Consider the following 22,548-nt stretch of genomic DNA (forward strand, 5'->3'; position numbering starts at 1 on the left):
ACTCCCTCCCACAGCAGACAGAACTAGGCCAGAAAGACACTTCAGTGGGGAGTTCAGCCAGAATCCACATTCTGCCACTCCCTCCAGGAGAAAGATGCTTTAGTACACAGATGTTTGCAGCACTACTGGTCTTGTGTCAGTTCCTAAAACAAAGATCTCTTCCTCTTCCAGTTGGCTTTTAAGGGGGGAGGTTGTGGTGGGGAAATAATCTACAAGAAAAATGCTAATATTGAGCAACATGAGTTTCTCTCTTGCCTCACTCAGTCTCTCCCCTTATCAGGCTAGCTTCCACTTTTAAAAAGCCATGCAGATTGTATGCATCATGCAGTGCTCTCAGCCAAACCTTAAAATCTAAAAACACAGCTTTTAGAATTTAGAATTAGAATTTAATTGCTAAAACAGACACCTTTTTATATTACTAGGTTAACATGCTGCAAAACTGCTATATCATCCAACTCAGGGCACAAAATATCCTGTTTTATGGATAATTAGGGTTGTGAATTCAGCATTTACAACCCCTCTCTCCCAGTCTATAGACACTGCCAAGGCAAGTACCAGTTGAATGTAGGGTACACCCATGTCTAAGACTAAAAATATAGACACCCATTTTCTTAGGACTTGAGTCCAAATGTATAACCACATAACTATGAAAGAGCCATGTTCTGCCACTGCCATACCACAGAAATACATAGCCCTGTGTGCTATCATACCATTATTAGAAGCTGCCAACACATGTGCGCACACAAATGGATAACATGTCCTTTGCTGGAAAAAGGGACATTCACCAATCACTTGGTCTTCCACAAAAGCTTTACTTAAACATGCACCTGTGAAGCAATTCATTTTTCTTTTGGCGATGCACATTGAATACTGCAATGAAAAACCAGCTGTGTTCAGTAGCTGAGGGTGTGACCCTTACAGTGGGTTGGGTTCTAAACTGGGAATAAAACAGTAAGCATTCCCCTAGAAGTAACACGTTACTGAAGACACACTCAACCACTGATTCTAATACCTAAGACATCAGGCAGTCAAGCAACATGTCTTCATTCAAATGTCTCAAATGAAGATGGCTACTGTATTATTGAGGATTAAATGAAAACTGAAAGTCATTTCAAAAGATAGAAAAGTTTCCAAAGACAGAGACTTCACACTCTTATCCCTTTCTCTGCCCAGTCAATCATACATGAAAATGCAGTGAACATCAGGATCACCCATGTGTCTTTTCACAAGAGTTCAGAAAGGACATCATCAATCCACAACAACTGCCAAAACCAGGCCACGCCCAGTGAGTTCTGTGGAACCAAGATGTGCCATGGAGGCCCAAGCAAATGCAGCTCTAGAAAATATGCTATTTGAGGAAACAGCTGAGGAGGAATGAAGTTAGCTTGCCATTCTCTATTTTACTTCACTGAAATATAATTCTAGGTGACACAATACAAGATCTGCAGGCAGACCACTGGCCAGATGCCCTGGCAAGAAGCAGAGAGTCATCATGAAATCAGATGCATCCCTCAGAAGCTCTGGCCGTGCATGCCTCTCGGTCTCCCTCTCCCAGCCCTCGCGTTCCTCCCGTCCTCAAATAAGCATTTTTGGACTAAACAGCTCCTCTGCTGGCCTGAGCTTCTCAGTGTAAGCACACCTAGGCGAGAGGGGAGGGGGAAGCCCGAGGCTCCGGAGCCTGACGAGCCCGTGAAAACACCCTTTGCTCTCCCTCCCACCCCCCCCCCACCGCCTTGACGTGCCGTTTGCATCGACACCCTGTACCCAAGCGAAGCCAGGCTGCTCTCTCGAGCGCCGCGAAGGAGGAAACGGGCCGGGAAGCCCCGGAGAGCGAAAATCACCGCCGCATCTTTAAGAGGGTTCAAACGAGGACAACCGACATCTTTTTTTTAAAGGCAAAGCAGCAGCAGCAGCAGCAGCAGCAGCGAGAAGAGAGCCCTGCTCGCCTTTATGTAACGGCAGCGTTTCTGTAAACAGCTCCAGCCCCGACCCCCCCGGACCCCCCGCTCACCTGTGTGCACTCGGTAGTGGGCTTTCAGGTGGGACGACTTGCCGTAGACCTTGCCACACCCGCTGTAGGGGCACTTGTGTCTCTTTTCGGCGGCCAGCTTCCCCTTGGCGGGCGCCGCGCCGCGCAGCAGCGAGAGCGGGTGGGACCCGCCGCCCGCCTCCTGCCCCTCGGCGGGGCTGTGCGAGGGGCTGGAGCCGGACTCGGTGGTCACGTCGCTGTCGGACCCCGCGTCCTCGTCGGGGCTCTCCACGCTGTCGCTGCAGACGGAGGGGGTGGGCAGGGGCCGGTACTTGTTCAGGTCCAACAAGCTTTTGGCAATGGTCACCAAAGTGCAATAATCCTTCCAGGCGTCCCGGGGGTCGCTCATCTCCTTGGTCACGGCGGCGGCGGCGGCGGCCTCGTCCTCCTCTTCCTCGGGCATCTTCAGCAGCTCCGCGTCCCGGGTCACGTCGGGCTGGGCCGCGGAGCGGTTGGAGATGGACACCAGGCACTGGGCAGCCACGAAGTCCATGTACGCCACCGCGGACATCCTGCGGGCGCCGATGGGCCACGCTTCCCGCGGGGAGAGGCGGAGGGGCGAAGGCGGGGGGGGCCGGGGGGCTGCGATCTCCGGGCGCTGCCTTCAGGCTGCGGATCGCGGGGGGAGGCGCTCACGCCGAAGGATCCACTTCCGCGCCTCGACGTTTACATAACCACGACCATCCGCGACCGCCGCCCCCGGAGAAAGAGGGAGAAGCGCCGCCAGCCCCACCTTTTGACCCGGCCGCCCTCGCGCCCGCCGACGCCGGCCAACTCCGGGAGAGCGCGCGGGCTGGGCTGCGATCCTGGCGGCGGCGGCGGCGGCGGAGGCTGCTCCTCCTCGCCGGAACAGTGTCACAAGTGGCGATTTCAAGTAATTCAAGTAGCACCGAGGGGTGTTTCCCCGCTCGCTCTCGCGCCTCCTCCTCCCGCCCGGAGGCAGCTCCCGGTCAGGCGGCGCCCGGCGGGACCCTCAGCCGCTGCCCGCGCTGCCCGCCGCTCCGCGCTGCTCCGGCCGCGTCTCGCTCGGCGCCCGCTTCGCCCAAGCCCATCCCGCTCTGGCAGCAGCAGCAGCAGCAGCGCCTCCGCCCCGCCCGCAGCTCCCGGGCGGCCGCCAGAGCGAGCCCACTCTGTTTACCTTCTCGCGCTGCCACTCAGAAGGCCTTTGGGCAGGGGAGGCGGGACCGCCAGCCGCGCCGCGGCCAATCCCGGCTCCCGCTCGCCAAGCCGCGTGCTGCTCCGGAGGCGCGCACACCCCGCTTAAAAGGGCGACGCGCGCCGCTCTCGCCCGCGCCGGCGTGGGGGGCGGGGCGGGGCTCTCCCTCCCCCCGGCTCGCCCCCCCCCGCGGCGCCGCGCTGCGCCCCGTTTCCCTCCCGGGGCAGCTCTCCCCCGTCCTGCCCCGCGCCCTGCGCAAGAGCTCCGAAGTTTGCACTTTCGGCAGAGATGGGGTTAACTGGCCCGCCCGAAGTCCTTCTAGTCCCAGCAACCAGCGGGCCAATCGAAAGTGATGGGGTTGATGTCACTCGCCGTGGCTCCGCCAATCAAAAATACAAGCCGAGCAGTTCTCACTTGTAAACTAGAGAGGTGGGAGCAAAAGGCAAACTTCAGAGAGTAGCTTTGGCGGGGAGTGGGGGGGGGGGTTATGTAAGCACGAGCAAAAGCCTGTTCCTGGCGTTCCCACAGATGGTGTGTGGAATGAGTATTGTATTAGATTACGTGGCAGGCCTTCAAGTCTCTGGTTAAAAACAAAATCTACCTTACTCCCAAGGTATTTGCTCAGGGCATCCTTGTGGAAATAGGCGCTCCCTGCCTTCATGACGTCACTGCACAAAACCACTTCGAAAATGATGCAACAGGTAGGGAAAGAACCAATTCATGCCTAGTGGACAATTAATATTTCTTCTTTACATAGGTCTACCCACAGTCATTGCCTGGGCAAGATACCTCACGGAACTGTGGGAGTAGGCCACACAATTGCACAGGAATACCCTGCCAAAGCCAATAACATCTTCTGTGAGGACATCCATAAAATCTTCCCAAGGTGAAGGCTCTGCCTCCAAAGCGATGGCATTCATGAATGAAACAATGTAGCACCACTGATATATGTGCCATGAGAACCATTTTAAGACCTTCCCCATGCTTTATTATTGATTTTCTTCCCTTTCTTCCATCATGGAACTCTAGGTATCTTGCATGTGGTTTGTAGGCAGTCTCCCATTAAGGTGATGATCACATCCAGACCTGCTTAGCTTCTGCAAGTTTACCATTCAGGGAACCCACCTAGGTGCATTCTTGTGTCATTGGATGTGCATAAAGGGTTGTGAAATAATGGTGGTGATAAAATGTGTGTGTCATACACAGCAACAAGAAGTCCTTTTTTCTTGAATGGACAAGTCTTCTAGATACAGATAAATAGCATGTGCCCAAAGTTGCAAAAGTAACTTAAACGTAGTGGATGAAAATGTTGATCAAATTAAGTTGTGGGATTTCTGGTAACAAATGGCCTAAAGTCATTCATCTAAAGATGGGATGAATTGAGGTGGCCACATTTCCTCTTGGAATCCATTTATAAAACTGTCAACAGCAACAAGGGATATATGATGGAATCAGAATTGGCTTAAAAAGTCATCTAGTCCAAGTTCTACTCAGTGCAGAATTGGCAATGCAGGAGCAGAATCAGTGACATGTGGCCTTTTAGCCTCTTCTTAAACATCTCCAGTGAGATAAGAACCTACCACCTCCTGAGGCAGTCTGTTCTCCTGTCAAACAGCTGTGGCCATTAGAGGTTTCTCTTATGCTTAACTAAAATCTGCTTCCTTTTAACTTTCACTCATTGGTTCTAGTCCTGCCTGCTGGAGCAAGAGAGAACATGTCTGATCCATCTACTCCATAAAGGTCCTTCAGATATTTGAAAACCACTACCATGTCACCTCTTAATATTCTATTTTCCAGGCTAAACATATACAGCTCTTTCAATCATTCTTTAAAGGACTTGGTTTCCAAAATCCCTCACCAACCTGATCATCCTCTTTGTTCACACTCCGTTTCTTAATCTCCTTCTTAATGTGGTGTCCAGAACTAGACAGAGTACTTTAGACATGGTCTGAACTGTGCAGATCCTATTACTGTACAACTCCGTGATTTGGGCACTATGTTTCTGTTACTGTAGCATCACATCACACTGCTGGCTCTTGTTCAGCCTGTGATCTTCTAAGACACTTACATTTTTTCCGCTAGTACTGCTGCCAAGCCAGGTCTCCCCCATCTTTTCTTTTCTTTTCTTTTTTTGTACCATTGATTCTTTGTACCTAAATGCAAACCTTTGCATTTATCGCTGTTAAATTTTGTCTTGTTGTATTGACAATTCCTAGACAGAGATCCTTAGCTCTATTATGGAACTAAAGTTCCCAGAGTTCCAGACAATCATGTCAAAACATTTTAAAATGAGTAATTTGATTATGTAATGCATCCAGTTGTTCATTATAATAACCATTGTCAAGTCCTAGTAACATTTCCAAACTGGCTAGTGAAGCAGGTAGATTTTCTAGCCCAATGAGTGGATTCACTCCGCTGACTGCCCCCAATTAAATATAGTGAACCTACCTCACGGTACACCAATTACATACATTTCTACAATTTACCTTAGTCATTCAGAGTCTTAGGCAGAAGCTGAACAAACAAACAAGAAGAGTTTTATTTACAGAGAGAAGTTTGTGAAACAAAGTTGGGCCAGGCAATTCGTTCTTTCCAGTAAAAGGTAACGTATCACTTAAACTAAATACAAGGACGTCACAGGCTTAAACACAGTAGTATGTGCACATCTTTTCTTAAACTTCAGTTGCTAAAAATCAGTTGTTACACTTCAGGTAGATGCTCAGGTTTCCAGAATAGGTGGTAAAATGCTTAACTCAGTTTCTTGTTCCTTTACTTAGTTATGAGAGTTCCTTCCAGTAGCACCTTAAAAACCAACTAAGTTAGTTCTTGGTATGAGCTTTCGTGTGCATGCACACTTCATGCACACTTCATGCACACGAAAGCTCATACCAAGAACTAACTTAGTTGGTCTTTAAGGTGCTACTGGAAGGAATTTTTTTATTTTGACTATGGCAGACCAACACGGCTACCTATCTGTAATTAGTTATGAGAGGTGTTAGTTAAATACTTTTGATGCTGCACAGCTTCCTTCACAGATTAGCAATTTGGTTCATGAGTGAGGGCCACTTTTCCTCGGTTCCCCTCTCTCTTAACAATCTCACTCTTGAGGTATTCCAGTTAGTATAACAGACCCAGGGGGTCCCCACAGCCCTTGTTATTGGTTTGAGGGTCGTCTTTTCCCAGAAGATCTCTGGCCTCCAGACTGGAAGGAGACCCAAGAATAAGAGTGTCTTCCCACAGTTTCTTCCTCTCCTGCCTCAGACTCAACCCTCCAGTTTAAATCCTTTTTTTACTTTCCCAAGACCCTCAACTGGATCTTCCTATCTAAGCTGAGAGGCTATTTTCTCTGGCTTTAGATGTTCTCCTCAGAATGGATGTTCCACTCAAAACACAGCCAGTTCTCCCTCAGACAAACCTCTCCTGATCCCTCTCTCTCAACCTGAGCCCTATGTCTCATCTAAATCAAGCCCTATCTAAGTCTGTCCCTCAGAAATGGCTTCTTTTATTTTCCCTCCGAAAGTGCTGGCTCCGCCTCCCTCTGACTGGCTGTCTTGGGAGCAAATCAGAGAGAGGCTCCAGCCCTCTGGTGGAATTCTGAGGGACTGCATCTCCAGATGCTGGTCTGGCTTTGCTGTCACAGGTGCTTATTAGCTAATCAGTTAACTAATGGACAGGTGCTCCCGTTGTGGCAAAGTCTCTTGTGTAGACACTGAGCCCAACCAACAGCTTTTGCTTGAGATGAAGTTCAAGTCATGAAAGGACTTTGAGATGGCTGCTTGCGTCCCTGACCAGAATGAAGAAAACAAACCATAAGCTGCCTCTAGTGGAGGGACAAAAAAGAGGACTATAGTGACCTTAGGGTAAAGGAGTGACAAACAGATCAGCATTCAGGTCAGAGCGCCATTCTTGAATAAAGGCAGGGACACTGTGAGAGTAAATGGGAGGGAAGGGAAAAGAACATTCTTTATTCTTATAGAATATAAGCAAGTTCCAGATAAATGTGAACCAAGAGAGAGTTAACAGCTTCCCCCTTCATTCATTTAGATGTACAGAGCAATCTACACCTGAGGTTAGTGCAGATGCATTCCCTGTTTTATGTATCCTCCCAGCAACCTTTACAGATGGGGCAGTGGAGCCTGAAATACAATGGACTTGCCCCATGAATTCACAGGCCCATCTCACAGTGCCTCTCTGACAGTTTGACTTCTTAGTCTTTCAGCAAAATATGTTGGAGTTTAGAGAGATAAGAAGGCAGTGTGATGTAACGCAAACATTCCTTTTCTTCCTGCTTCCTTTACCATGCACAAAGGATAGAAGAAACTCCTGGACTTTTCAATTCTTGCATCTGTGGTGCTAGGAGCAAAACCTCCTGACTTTTCCATCCCTGTACGCTCTTCTATAGGCTTCAAGAATCTGTAGTTTCAGGAAACCAAGCAAGCAAGCAAGCAAGCAAGCAAGCAAGCAAGCAAGCAAGCAAGCAAGCAATAAATACTAGTTACAAAGAAACTCTGTCCAGATCTCATTGGCCACACAAAATGAAGAGGAAGAAGAAGGAAAGAAGAAAGATATAAGGGAAGACAATCAAAGACAAAAGATATAAGGGAATGTAATCGGGTATATATAAAATAAAAATGTTTACAGGATTTCTTCAGTGCTGAAAGAAATCCATTCAACCAGTTCTCAGTGGCAAGTATGCTAGGCATCAGGAGGAGGAGGAGGAAGTAAAAGTAAAGAAAAACGTAAATAAAAGTTAGTTACAGACTCCTAAATTGAATAGGAAAAGGATTCATTATTCAATAGCAAAAGAGTAACAAAGAAGTAAAGATATATTTCTAAACAGAGAGCATAAGTTGAGCCAATTATTTTAAAAAACAGAAGGGCTGAAATGAGACATGGATAAACATGTCAAGAATTAGAAAAATCCAAATGACATAAAATTAAAGAATGAACTAAATAATATGTGGGTGAGATCCAATGTTGCACCAGCGTACGTAGCAGGTCCTCTCCTCCTCCTTCCCCTCTGCCCCCCATCAGCTCTTTAGTGTCCCCCCCAACTCTCCAGAGCATATGACCTGGAGGGGGGACTGAAGAGGGAAGGAGAGAAAGGGGAAGTCCTGTTGTGCAAGCAGAATGCCATAATTGAATATCATCCAATGGAGAATTGGTTAATGTAAAATTATCTAGGATGAGTGTTGCTTGCCCTATTGCTCAAGACTGTTAAGCCCACTTTCAAGATAAGTTCCAAAGGAGAGTGACTGTGAGAGTATTGTCTTATTTAGGAGATTAAGACATAATATATCCAACAGTTTGGAACTGAAACTAATGTATAAATATTAAATATTGTATATCAAAGTATTACAGTGCAAGTCTATGCATGGCTACTCAGAAGTAACTCCCATTGAATTCAGTGGGACTAACTTCTAGGTAAATGGCATTGGATTGCAGCCTTTATGACACCTTATAATAGCTATGTAGGATGTACTAAACTGAATCCTGAGAACTTTTCAGAAGTGGTATGATCCTTATCTATTCAGACTGAAAAGTTTGAAAAATTAAATGAACTGTTATTGTATATGGTTCTCCTGGTTGGTTTTGCTTTCATTACTTATTCAACAAGGGCTGAATCATAAAATAAATGCAGAATATCTAAAATGTGTTTTTATTTTCTGACAACAGGCTTTTGAATATTGGATAAAATTGATGTTGGACAGAAATTTCCTTTCATAGTGGATGGTGAAATTTTAATAATCTGATATATTTATGTTCTGAAATTTTACACAGTTTTAACACTGATATTTCAGCAATGCTAAAGAATATGTAAAAACCACATTATCACAAGGGGCTTCTATGGTGTTCTGAGTGTGTGCAAGGTCTTTCAGTCTGAACCTTCAGTGACAGTTCAAGATGCTTATTGGTGAAGAGGCATCAAGTTCTTGGTGGGCAGATACGACTAGATTTAGCCAGCGACAAGGAAAAGTGTTTAAAAAATTCTAAGTATCAAGAGCTTTGCTACTTTCGGGCCTAGGTTTTTTTTTCTTGCTTGACCTTTAAATCATTTAGCTATAACTGCATGTATACTTTGCACTGTATTTATTATTAATCAGAAAAAAGACAGCTTTCTGTTTCAACTGCTTTCTAGGATCCATTGGCTTTAGTGTGATGGAAGGTAGTCTAGGTTTCAGAGCATTCAAAATAGGTCAGAGGAATCTGAGTTCAGAATGCATCCAATGGTGTTTAAATAGCAATGTAGTAAGTGCCTTAGTAATACAGACAGCTCATAGTTTCAGCTAAGAAAATCACATTAAAAATATATATTACAGAACATGTTCTAGCTAACAAAGTTACACCCTGTAGGAAAGAGCACAATTTTAAAAGAAAAGCTGTCATAATAAACTTGGACCTTGCTCTGGTAGTTTCTACTCTGACTAAAGGATATTTCCATATTTCACTTCATCAACTCAACATGGGGAGTTTCTAGGCTGATTGTGTGGCCTTTGGAAAGAGCTGGTCTCCATCAGGCGATGTACACATGGCATCTTATTCTAGAATCAATGGATACTGAGTGCTTGTTTTTTTGTTTGTGGTCCTCATGGAGTCTAGAACTATTGCATATTTTTGTGCTTTGTTGTTTAGTTGATTAGTCATGTCCAACTCCTCGTGAACCTGTGGACCAGAGCACGCCAGGCACTCCTGTCTTCCAATGCCTCCCGGAGTTTCATCAAATTCATGTTGGTCGGTTCTATAACACTGTCCAACCATCTCGTCTTCTGTCATTCCCTTCTCCTTGTGCCCTCAATCTTACCCAACATCAGAGCTTTTCTTTCCAGAGAGTCTTCTCATCTCATGAGGTGGCCAAAGTATTGGAGCCTCAGCTTCAGAATCTTTCCTTCCAGTGAGCACTCAGGGCTGATTTCCTTCAGAATGGAGAGGTTTGATCTTCTTGCAGTCCATGGGACTCTCAAGAGTCTCCTCCAGCACCACAATTCAAAAGCATCAATTCTCCGGTGGTCAGCCTTCTTTGTGGTCCAGCTCTCACTTCCATACATCACTACTGGGGAAACCATAGCTTTCAGTATATAGATCTTTTTCGACAAGGCTTTTTGAGATGCTATCTAGGTTTATCATCGCTTTTCTCCCAAGAAGCAGGCGTTTTTTAATTTTGTGACTGCTGTCACCATCTGCCGTGATCACGGAGCCAAAGAAGGTAAAATCTGTCACTACTTCCATTTCTTCCCCTTCTATTTGCTAGGAGGTGATGGGCCCAGTGGCCATGATCTTCGTTTTTTTGATGTTGAGCTTCAGACTATATTTTGCGCTCTCCTCTTTCACCCTCATTAAGAGGTTCTTTAATTCCTCACTTTCTACCATCAAGGTTGTGTCATCTGCATATCTGAGGTTGTTGATATTTCTTCCGGCACTCTTAATTCCAGCTTGGGATTCATCCAGTCCAGCCTTTCCCATGATGTATTCTGCATATAAGTTAAATAAGCAGGGAGACAATATACAGCCTTGCCGTACTCCTTTCCCAATTTTGAACCAATCAGTTGTTCCATACCCAGCTAACTGTTGCTTCTTGTCCACATAGAGATTTCTCAGGAGACAGATGAGGTGATCAGGCACTCCCATTTCTTTAAGAACTTGCCATAGTTTGCTGTGGTCCATGCAGTCAAAGGCTTTTGCATAGTCAATGAAGCAAAAGTACAGTGGTACCTCTGGTTGCAAATGGGATTCGTTCCGGAGCCCCGTTCGCAACATGAGCAGAACACAGCCCGCATCTGTGCATGCACAGGTCATGATTTGCCACCTCTGCGCATGCGCGTGAAATCATTTTGCTCGTCTGCGCATGCACGAGCGGCGAAACCCGGAAGTAACCCTTTCCGGTACCTCTGGGTCGCCGTGGGACATATCCTGAAAGAACGTAACATGAAGCGGACATAACAAGAGGTATGACTGTAAATGTTTTTCTGGAACTCTCTGGCTTTCTCCATAATCCAGCGCATGTTTGCAATTTGGTCTCTGGTTCCTCTGCCCCTTTGAAATCCAGCTTGTACTTCTGGGAGTTCTCGGTCCACATACTGCTTTAGCCTGCCTTGTAGAATTCTGAGCATAACCTTGCTAGCATGTGAAATGAACGCAATTGTGCGGTAGTTGGCACTGCCCTTTTTGGGGATTGGGATGTAGACTGATCATCTCCAATCCTCTGGCCACTGCTGATTTTTTCCATATTTGCTGGCATATTGAGTGTAGCTACAATTTGTGTTGCAAATGAGTTAATGTGGATGCAGCCTGAGAGAGCCGGAGGATTTAATATGGGCAGCTGAATTTTCTGAAGTGATCATTCACAGCTATCAGTACAGAGCTCCATTTCTTACACTACTGATATGTGAAAGGAGATATTGCAATGTAACAGACAAAACCCCAATACAATTTTAGGTTTAGAGCAGTGTTCTTTCCACACACAAGACCTGAGGTAAAAGTGCAGGGCTGGCTCAAGACATTTTGGCACCTGAGGCCATCCACAAAATGGCCCCCCCTCCCCACCTGAGCAGGGGTGAGAGTGAAGATCTACTATATGAGCACTCTTGTGTTACCCTCCCACATACAAGTCCAAGGCCATCCTCTTCTCACATGGTAGGGCACCCAGCTGTCTGTCCACATATTAGTAAACATGTAATTGACAACCTAAAATAAATGTAAGTATATAATAAATAGAATAGTATTAGTACTAGGATGCTGAAAGAGAACTAAAACAAAATAAAGTGAAACAAGGTGCCGTGGTGTTTGGTAGGTAAAATAGTGAGGTTTATGTCTCAGATGCTATTTCACATTGAAGTATTAGCTCAATCTTACAGTATCCTCATGAACGAGCCTATTATTCTCCTTTTAGAGTTGGGAATGTGAAGCCAAAGGCCAAGGCCAGTGACAGAGAGAGAGCATTTGGCCATATTCGGCTATCTGTGTTTGCCCAACACTCAATGGCACCCTGGGCAAGAACCATCCTTTGTGCACCCTCCTCTAATTTCAAATACCTTATTTTAATTACTCATACACCCCTCATTTAATGAGTTCTGTGATTTGCAGACATAGAATCATAGAATCATAGAATCATAGAGTTGGAAGAGACCACAAGGGCCATCGAGTCCAACCCCCTGCCAAGCAGGGAATAAATTTGCATGCCAGGATCATGCCATGTAAACTATTTATACCTGAAGTGATTAACCTTTAGCCCTACGGATTTTGTTGGACTCCAACTCCCATCCTGCCATGCTAGCTGTGGCTGATGGAAGTTGGAGCCCTGCAGGTGGGATGGGGAGCGACAGATTCCCCAGGACTGGCCCGAGCCCTTTGTTTCTGCTTTTGAGTGGATAGTGGACTAGATAGCCTGCAGAGAGCAGACACGGTGCTCTCCAGAGGTTGATGCACTCCTGGTCCCATCAGCTTCAGCCAGCATGCCCAAGAGTCAGGGATCATGCGAGTTATGGTCCAACAACATGTGGAGGGCAGCGCCTTGACTTTGTTGGATAGAGGATAGCAGGTGTCCCTGCAGACCCCTTGCTCAACACAGCAGGTGGTTCCTGGGGTCACCTTCCCCTACATTTGGCCTTGTCGCCAGTATTATCCACTGAGTGGTGCTTATTCTAAAAACCCCTTTGACATATTCAACTTTGATGTGTTTACTAGCACAGGAGGACATGCAGGGAACACATGAAGAATCTAGCAGCTTTCCCCTATCTGAAGGTCCTAGGAAGGGATATGAATAAAAAGTGGGTGAGGCCTTGGACATAATTATGGGAAGAACATTCCAAGGCGTTGGGTGGGTGGGCAAGAACTGAAGAATGTGAGATGAAGAGACAAAGAGGGAATTGATCCTGTTGTCTGTCTTGAGTGAGGCGAGGCATTATGAAGGGATGCAAGGCTCTTCGGAACTGCCCTAGTACAACTGCTTCTGCTAATGACACATTTTAGGAAATGTACTCTGCACAGGCAATCTGCAGCAAGCGGAGGCGGGGAGGGGCGGCGAAGGGGTGGGAGGGCTGAAACGGAGCTCTCTGCCTTACAGGAAGAACAATTCTCCACATCGAGGGATGGGAGCAAGTATTCGGCTGCTTGCACGTACAGTATAGGGAACTGGCTACGTGTACCACGTTTCTTACAACACGGAGAAGTTGAGGTCCCCGAAGCGTCCCCGAGCCCCTCCACGCAACTTTGTTTGCCGAAGTTCGGCAGCCTTCGCCTCTTTAATGCAGAGCGAATGGCGGTGGGGCCTCACCAAGCGACTGCACTGCAGGCTGCAGATGTACGTGCACCGAAGCCACGCGCTGCTCAGGCAAAAGTACAGACATCGCCCTTTTAAGGCTGTTCTGCAGGCAGCAGAAGGGAGGGGGAGGAGGAGGAGGAGGAGAGTTCATCTGAGGACACAGTCCCAGTTCTCAGAAATCCCTTCGCTGCTGGAACATCGAGCTCCCTTTACTGCAGTTGAACAAACTGCCCTAGATTGGGGGCTGGTAAGCCCGCCCCCAGCTCGTGCAGGAAGCGCAGGGAGCCCGGACCCACGTGAGCCGCACTGAAATTAGCACCTCCACCTCAGAGACAGGCAGGCAGGCAGGCAGGGGTGGGGTGGAGGGGGGCAGCAAAGGGGGGGGGCTGCGTGACCTCTGGCCCCGGCCGTCATCAGCCTGCATGTCAGTCGGAGGAAACGTCGGATCACCGCGTCCCTTTTTTCGCCCCGGGGCGCCGGGGAAGCTGCTGCAGACCTTCTCTGCGACCCCCCGCGGGGCTCCCTGTACTTTTTATTTTTGATGGCAAATGCAAGATCTGACAACCTGGCACGTTTGCTCGGCATAAATGAAGTATTGCAATCAGGTGCCTCCCACACCCTCTCCGCCCCCCCCCATATAACAGCTCCCAGGGAGGGCGAATGCGTGGAGAGCGGATGGTTTGCTTGCGAGGAAGAGGAGGCCGCTCCCCCCTCGCTTTCTCACGCGCGCAGCCACCTACTTGCGGGGGGGGGAGGGGGCTTCAGGATACGCCGCCCACGCGGGCTTAAGAGAGAGAGAGAGAAATAAATAAACCCGGGCTGGTACATATTTATAAATAGCACGATTAGACCTAGCAGTACACGCTGGGGGGCACCACAGGGCCCTCCTCTTAAGAAAAAGGCCGCCCCCCCCCGTAGCACGCATGTACGCAAATGACACATTGGCCGGGATGGGGGCTGTTTTGCTGCTGCTCCTGCCTGCAGCTTTTCCCTGTGAGTCAGAGGGATGCGCTTCCCGGGGCTGGATTTTCGAACACTTTGTTCCATCCTCCCCCCCCGCCCCCCCCCCGCATCAGAGACGCTGCCTCGCTTCAGTCACCAGATCCCCACCTTGGTCCCCCGCTGGAGGTGACCTGACACGTGCTCCACGGGCACGACCCCCTTGCCGAGCCCCCCCCCGAAGAAGCAGCCCCCGAACCACCCAGAGAGAGCCGTGCGGGTCCCGCGGCCAAGCGGCGAGGAATGGGGCACACGCCCCCCCCCCCGCCCGCTTCTCTCGGCGCCTCGTCTTCCCTCCCTCCCCGGCCCCGCCCCCGGCCCGCCCCCCGCGCGTCTCCGCCCCGCTTCACCTCGAATAACCCTCTGTTCCCTCCTTGGCCAGCCCCGCCCTTCGCCTCGCAGACTCCGCCGCGCGCGAGGCCCCCGCCCCTCCCTCTGCGCAGGCGCCCCCGCAGGAGGGAGGGAGGGAGGGAGCCGGGGGGCTCCGAGGCCGGGCTCTGCCGCTCGCCTCCCGCCTCCTTGGGGCTTGCTGGGCGGGGGGCGGGGAAGGTCCCTTGCCTCTCCGCAGGGACGGCGGAGGAATGGCGCCCCCCCCCCGCCCGCCCCCCCTGGAAGGGAGATTCCTCCTCCTCCTCCTCCTCCTCCAGCCCAAGAGCCGAGACGCGCTTCCAGGCGGCGCTGCGGAGCCTCCGAGGAGGAGGAGGCGGCGGCTTGGGGTTGTTTACCTCCTCCAGGGCGGGCGGGAGTTGAGATCTGGGCCGATGCAGAGGAATCGTGGGGGGCGGGGAAGGGAAGGATGGGGGCGCCCCCTTGATACGCTCCATTCGGGCGGCCTAAGCACACATGCAGGCAGACGGGCGGGCGGGGGGTGGAGTGAGTGTTGTTTCTCAGCCAGACGTTTTTGGGGGCGGGGGGCGGGGAGAACGATCCAAAGGGATAGCACTTCTCCAAACAGAACAATATTGCAAAACCTTTCTTGAAAAACGTGATGTAAAAACCTTCCAACACCTCCTTAATTACAGTCCCTAAATGCTCTCCTCCTAAATGAGGAGATAATGCAACATTTTCAGAATTTGCTCCTTTCAGCCCCTCGCCAGGAGAAGATAGTGCCATCTGTGAGAACAGGCTAGCACATGCACATCTCACATGGATTTGACAAACCTATAAAATAGCCACAAGGACATCCACAGAGTAACTTAGATGGAGTAATGGGGAAAAGTGGTCCTCTTACCTATTTGAAGCTTGAACTACAGGATGGAGATAATGGGAAGGCATGAGCTTCACACAGGACTGTTTGCAGCCCAGTTTCTTATACAGCCTGACTGGTTTCATAGGTCTCCAAATTTGCTTCTACCTCTTCAAAGTTTGACATGGCAGTTCCTCAAACAATATGCCCAACTTCTGACTAAGTGTCAATAGTGCATTTCTGTGTTTTCTACAGGCCTCCCTTTAGGAGATTATAGCTAGGGAGGTCATTGCTAAAAAGCTCTACAGCTGCACATTTCTACATCTCAAGAGTCTCATGTGTTAACAAGTGTGCAGGGCATATTTGCACTGACAGCAGAGCAGGGCTGCACTTTTAGCCTTGCCCCACCACCAGGTCTTCCTGCAATGACTGGATGGGATAGTGGTCTGCAGAGAAGTTCCAGCACATGGACACCTGCTCATGTAGAAGCACCACACGACTGAGGTTGGGCAGGTGTCCTGATTGTGTGGAGCTCCCAGGCATGAGCAAGTGCTCCCTCACTGGAATGTCTCTGCAGACAACCATATGCAGCATGTGGTTGCACAAAGAAGACTCAGTGGCCAAGGTGGTGCTAAAAGCTCATTGGATGATCTTGGGTACGTCATTATTTCTTATTGTAATTTATTCAGGTGGTTGTGAAGAGGAAATGGAATAACCCTGTGTATGGCACCTTGACCAGTAGTGATGTATGGAAGTGAGAGCTGGACCATAAAGAAGGCTGATTGCCGAAGAATGGATGCTTTTGAATTATGGTGCTGGAGGAGACTCTTGAGAGTCCCATGGACTGCAAGATCAAACCTTTCCATTCTGAAGGAAATCAGCCCTGAGTGCTCACTGGAAGGACAGATCCTGAAGCTGAGGCTCCAAGACTTTGGCCACCACATGAGAAGAGAAGACTCCCTGGAAAAGACCCTGATGTTGGGAAAGATGGAGGGCACAAGGAGAAGGGGACGACAGAGGATGAGATGGTGGGACAGTGTTCTCAAAGCTACCAGCATGAGTTTGACCAAACTGCGGGAGGCAGTGGAGGACAGAAGTGCCTGGCGTGCTCTGGTCCACGGGGTCACGAAGAGTTGGACACGACTAAACGACTAAACAACAACATGGCACCTTGAACTCCGCTGAGGGAAGAAGGAATACAATGGTGAAAAGGAAGATAATCAGTAAGCAACAGTATCCTATCCTAACTCTAGAAACCATTATTCAGACATGATCACGAACACAATGCCATTGCATCTCCCATGCCACACCTCATATTTGCCTTAGAAGAGTTTGGATTTGATATCCTGCCTTTCACTCCCCTTCAGGAGTCTCAAAGCGGCTAACCTCCTCCTTTCCCTTCCTCCCCCACAACAAACACTCTGTGAGGTGAGTGGGGCTGAGAGACTTCAGAGAAGTGTGACTGGCCCAAGGTCACCCAGCAGCTGCAGGTGGAGGAGCAGAGACGCGAACCCGGTTCCCCAGATTACGAGACGACCGCTCTTAACCACTACACCACACTGGCTCTTACTTGGGATCTTGCAGAGTTTAGATGCTTTAATGCAGTTGCATGGTTGCTACTGTGGTGCAAGGTGGAAGCGAGTGCAAGACCACTTGCAGTGCAATTCTAGGCATGCCTGCTTGGTGGGGAACCTTTTAAAGCCTGAGGGGCACGTTCCCTTCTGGAGTACTGCATGTCAGCAATGGGGGCGGTCAAAGGCAAAGTGGGAGGAGCAATTGAGGTGACTCTTACCTGTTTTTAGTAGGTGACATTCCATCTGCAAAAAATATGTATACACACACACTTCTTACCAGCCTCTAGTCAAGCAAGTAAGAGACATTCCACTGGGGCAAAAGCCCTCCAGGAAGCTGCCAAGCAGAGTCAGTGAAAGGTGCTGGGCGTGGGGAAGAGTCATGAGGGCTTGAGGATCACCTTTTGCCCTAGGGCTGAAGTTTACCACCCCAGATGTATAGGACTGCACCCTGAGCTGGTATCCTATTCAGCTCACCCACTTTCACATTAGATAGGTTTTAAGAGCAGAGGACCATATGGCCCACTTCAGGTGAACCTAGCTTGACTGAGCAATGAGATGTGAAGGATCACTCTTCCCTTCACAGCTGTCAGTTGGTTTAAGATCCTGGTTTATGCTAACCATAGATTCCCAATTTTGACTAAAGGGGAAACACTGTTTAATCAGAGACTTCCTGGTTTATTCCTAGTTCATGTAAAGGGCCTACCTGTAAAGTTCATGTAAAGGCCTGCGAAATCAAGAGATGAACTGTGACACCAACAGTTACCAGGGAGATCTACTCTTTACAAGGAGCTGCAAATGACACATCTGGATTTTATACGGTACTACTGGCTTATCAACTCTGTTGCGTCTTATCCTTTTAAAATATTTTTATTAATTAGCTCTTCTAACTGAGTGCTGGCACAAAATCCTGTTTTTGTGCAAATCACCTGTAAATGAAATGTGTGGTCTATTACTCAGTCAACAGTGAAATGGCAGAGCTTAATCTATTCTCGTCTGCTTATTTGGATTCTGGAACCTCATTTCAGTCTAGCAGTCTTAATTAGGTCAGCATTGCATGCCTTTTATTTGACTCCCCTCCTCCCACCAACCTTACCCCAAAACACTTCACAAATGCAGCTCCATTTCTACGTTGTATTGCGATGAGGATACTTTTCCTGTTTATAAACTGTAGCAAATATCATAAATAATTGTCAGGAAGTAAACTCAATTTACTGTTCTCACCATCTGAGGAAGGTCACCTTAAGGTTTGCAGTCTCTTCCAGACAGTCTTGGAGAAAAGTGATCATTTAGATCCATTTTAATCTAGTTATGGAATGGAAACAGGATTGGTTGGTGCCCTAGTGGATGGTTTGGGGAGAGGGAGAGGGCACCTTTTTGGCTCTCCTGGACCTCTCGGGAGCCTGCATATGGCACACAACTCCTTGTTCCAGCTCCGTGTTTTCCTTTGCTTGGCATATCCCATGGTAAAGATGATGAGTACCATCTGTGATCGGAATCTAAGACTTATCCTAACAACAACAACAATTTTATTATTTATACCCCGTGCATCTGGCACATTTATTCCCCAGCCACTTTGTGCGGCTCCCAGAAGAATAGTAAAAACAGGATAAAACAATAAATTAAAAAAAACTTCCCTAAACAGGGCTGCCTTCAGATGTCTTCTAAAAGTCAGGTGGTTGTTTATTTCCTTGACTTCTGATGGGAGTGTGTTCCACAGGGCAGGCGCCACTACCGAGAAGATCCTCTGCCTGGTTTCCTGCAGCTTTGCTTCTCACAGGGAGGGAACCACCAGAAGGCCCTCGGCGCTGGACCTCGGTGTCCGGGCAGAACAATGGGGGTGGAGACGCTCCTCCAGGTATACAGAGCCGAGGCTGTTGAGGGCTTTAAAGGTCAGTACCAACCCTTTGAATTGTGCTCGGAAACACACCTGTTGCTCTGCACAGGTCCATGCTTTGCAGTTCCATGTCCCACCTTTCCCTGTAAAAACTCTCTCTTTAAAGCTGAAGCGCAAGAAATGGCAATTTAGCTTTTCCACAGATTTGTGTTTGCTCCAATTATACCACTCCCACCCACTTTCTGCATGCAGAAGCTGCCAAGAGTGGCTGTTAAACTTTACTCCACCAGGCCTGAGGGCAGGAGGCTAGCTCTGGAGGCACAGGCTAGGTCACACAGCTGTGGGTCCTCCTACAGAAGGAAAGAGCCAGGGGGCTCAGCAGGAACAACCAGGTAGCTGCCCCTGCTCCCCACTGCCAGCATTCGTCAACTGAAGTAGTCACCACATTCTGCCTCTGGGGGTGAGAAGAGTATAGGGCATCAACTATCTTAGGCACCTTGCAGTTCCAGCTGCTTTGTTGTTGAATTATGTTTAATCCAATGACTGCTGCAGCACATTGTTGCTGGCTTTTAATTCCAAAATGCTACTTGTTGAAATTCAGGATATATGTGGAAAAGTCCATCCAGTCCCTTCAGCATAAATGCAAAGAACCATTGTCCTGTGAACTTTAGACCTTCTCGGATAATCCATCACCCTAGTAATCACTTGCTCCTATGCCAGTAGCTGGAAACAGAGCAGAGGCAGTGGCAAGTTTCAGAGCTTGGATATTTCAACAGTTGTATTTGTATCTGTGAGTTGATATTCCTGGCAATGACTTTGTTTCTTCACTTAGTACAAGCTGTGGTATGGAACCAGAAAAATGCCAACTGTTGATTTATCAAAAGAAGCAATATTTTAATATTAGCTCATTGAATCACCCCCTTTCAATAAAAAAATCATTTTGACAGCTCAAGTAACTTAGGTCCATAACTGTTCATAGCCATGGGCTGCAAAGGTGATGTACCTGCAGCAGCTATGGGTACAAAGCATGTGGGATAAGTCTGTCCTGCAATGTTACTAGTAGATTGGATTTCCATGTCACTGCTGTGTACAAGGGCAATTGACATGATCTGGTGCTGTGGAATTCATTTTGGTCCTTGGTATAATGAGGAGCTGTGATTGATGAAACAGATTGGGCAGTGGTTGGAGTGTAAGTGGTGTAAATCTCTCTAAGGAGCTGACTGAGTACATGTTCCAGCTCATAAATGGGCCTACTATGTAGCAGTGAGGGAAGAAAAGAGATCCTCCTTCATTGCCCCTATGGCATCCTTGGGAAACTGTCTGGCAGAGTTGTTTCGTGTAGTCTGGAGGTTGGTTGTTCCTGTCCAGCAAGGTGGACCTCTGGAGCACGTGGTGACCAACTGTAACTGGATGACAGTTGAGGTGCTGCAAGTGTGACAGGGCCAACTGAGATGTCCAATGCAATGTCGAGCTCCGTGTTGTGGGATCAGTTTCAGCAAGGTGGACCTCTGGAGCACGTGACCAACTGTAAATGGATGACAGTTGAGGTGCTGCAAGTGTGACAGGGCCAACTGAGATGTCCAATGCAATGTCGAGCTCCGTGTTGTGGGATCAGTTTCAGCAAGGTGGACCTCTGGAGCACGTGACCAACTGTAACTGGATGACAGTTGAGGTGCTGCAAGTGTGACAGGGCCAACTGAGATGTCCAATGCAATGTTGAGCTCCGTGTTGTGGGATCAGTTTCAGCAAGGTGGACCTCTGGAGCACGTGACCAACTGTAACTGGATGACAGTTGAGGTGCTGCAAGTGTGACAGGGCCAACTGAGATGTCCAATGCAATGTTGAGCTCCGTGTTGTGGGATCAGTTTCAGTCAATGCAGCCTGATGATATGGACAGCATACCTGCTCACTCTGGCTTATTAAAGCTAGCTAGTGTGGGGTGACTGAATGGGTCAGAGGTGTGGTAAGCAGATACTTGCATGATGGAGTGGAGTCTACTGTCTTTAAAGAGGTGGTGGTGCGTCCACTTCTAAAAAACCCACTCTAGCCCCAGTGTAATAACTATAGACTGGTCACCAACACCCCTTGCTTTGCAAAGTTGGTGGTGACACTGAATTACGGTGGTTCCATCTGTATCTTCAGACTCGTGTCCAGAGAGTAGCGCTGGGTGAGTGTTACTCAGCCCCCTGGCACTTTTGCTATGGGGTTCCACATCATCCTGTTTTCTCCCCAGTGCTGTTAAATATGTAAAAAGGTATAGGACCCCTGGATGTTTAAGTCCAGTCCAAGGCGACTATGGGGTTGCTGCGCTCAGCTCACTTTTCAGGCCGAGGAAGCCGGCGTTTGTCCACAGACAGCTTTCCAGGACATGTGGCCAGTAGAACTAAACTGCTTCTGGCACAATGGAACACCATGATGGAAGCCAGAGCGCATGGAAAGACCATTTACCTTCCCACCACAGCGGTATCTGTTTATCTACTTGCACTGGCGTGCTTTCGCACTGCTAGGTTGGCAAGAGCTGGGACAGAGTAGCGGTAGCTCACCCCATCGCACGGATTTGAACTGCCAACCTTCTGATTCGCAAGCCCAAGAGGCTCAGTGGTTTAGACCACAGCACCACCCGTGTTCCTATAATGTGCATATGAAGCCAGTGGGAGTGCTCCTTTAGAGTTTTGGATCAAGATGTCATCAGTACACTGATTATACATAGCTCTTCCGCTCCATGAGTCAGAAGAGGCTGTGTGAAACACATATTAAAAAGTACACATATTAAAAAGTGAAATGAGAATACCATATTTTTCGCTCTATAGGGCGCACCTAGATTTTAGGGGGGGGGATAAAGAAAAGGCTTGCGGATAGCTGTCTGAAGCCCAGGGTGCGCAGCAGGAGTTGGCGCTGCGCTCCCCGGGCTTCGGGCTGCAGGCTGCTATCCACAAGCCTTCGGAGCCCGGCAGGCACTCCCGCCGCGCTCCGAAGGCTTGCGGATAGCTTCCTGAAGCCTGCATTTGCTCCATAGGACGCACACACATTTCCCCTTCATTTTTTGAGGGGAAAAAGTGCGTCCTATAGAGCGAAAAATACGGTAAACCTTTAAAATTAATACTGTGTTCCTGTGTTCACAATTTGGATTTCAGAACAAGAAGCAAGTAGTACTGTAAAACGACTAAGAAATTTATTGTGGCATAACCTTCATGGTCTAGTCAACTTCTGTGGGTTTTGGGTGCTATGAAAAGACAGAAAATTGTGAGTTATTTTATTTATTGTTGTTGTGTTTTTCTGCCAGGGAGGGGGAGAGGTTCTTGTGGGATGTTCAGACCCAGGTGCCAAAATAACTTGGCTGGCCTTGGATCCTTTACACCACGACTTGATCGGTGGGTGGGTGGTTGCTGGATGCCATTTGGTGCTCTGCCTCAGGCAACGAAATGTCTTGGGCCAGCCCTGCATATGTGTAATGCTTTATGCAATGCCACAACAGTACTTGGAATAAATCATCCTTTGCAAGCAGAATAAAT

The 22,548-nt window shown here is 48.4% G+C and overlaps 1 protein-coding gene and 1 long non-coding RNA gene across 3 annotated transcripts in view; one reads left to right on the forward strand and one right to left on the reverse strand.

Annotated features, from left to right (window-relative positions):
* Positions 1–2,962, reverse strand: part of KLF9 (KLF transcription factor 9) — a 29,674-nt gene extending 26,712 nt beyond the window's left edge. Inside the window, exons 1-2 of one of the 2 annotated variants that reach the window (XM_081213884.1) lie at positions 2,012–2,962; positions 2–209 (exon numbers count right to left, since the gene is read on the reverse strand). In XM_081213884.1, coding sequence (XP_081070010.1) covers positions 100–209; positions 2,012–2,540 — 639 coding nt within the window. In that variant the 5' untranslated portion in view covers positions 2,541–2,962 and the 3' untranslated portion in view covers positions 2–99. Of the gene's footprint in view, position 1; positions 210–2,011 lie in introns of those variants that run through there. The other variant, XM_081213883.1, reaches the window with a different exon arrangement.
* Positions 2,963–20,809: 17,847 nt separating this feature from the next.
* On the forward strand, positions 20,810–22,547 carry LOC308597876. Its single transcript, XR_014013241.1, has 2 exons — positions 20,810–21,290; positions 21,959–22,547. It is a non-coding gene; the product is annotated as an uncharacterized lncRNA (long non-coding RNA).
* Position 22,548: the final 1 nt, after the last annotated feature.

This window comes from Podarcis bocagei (assembly GCF_964188305.1).
Source record: "Podarcis bocagei genome assembly, chromosome: 11".
NCBI classification, from domain to species: Eukaryota; Metazoa; Chordata; class Lepidosauria; order Squamata; family Lacertidae; genus Podarcis; species Podarcis bocagei.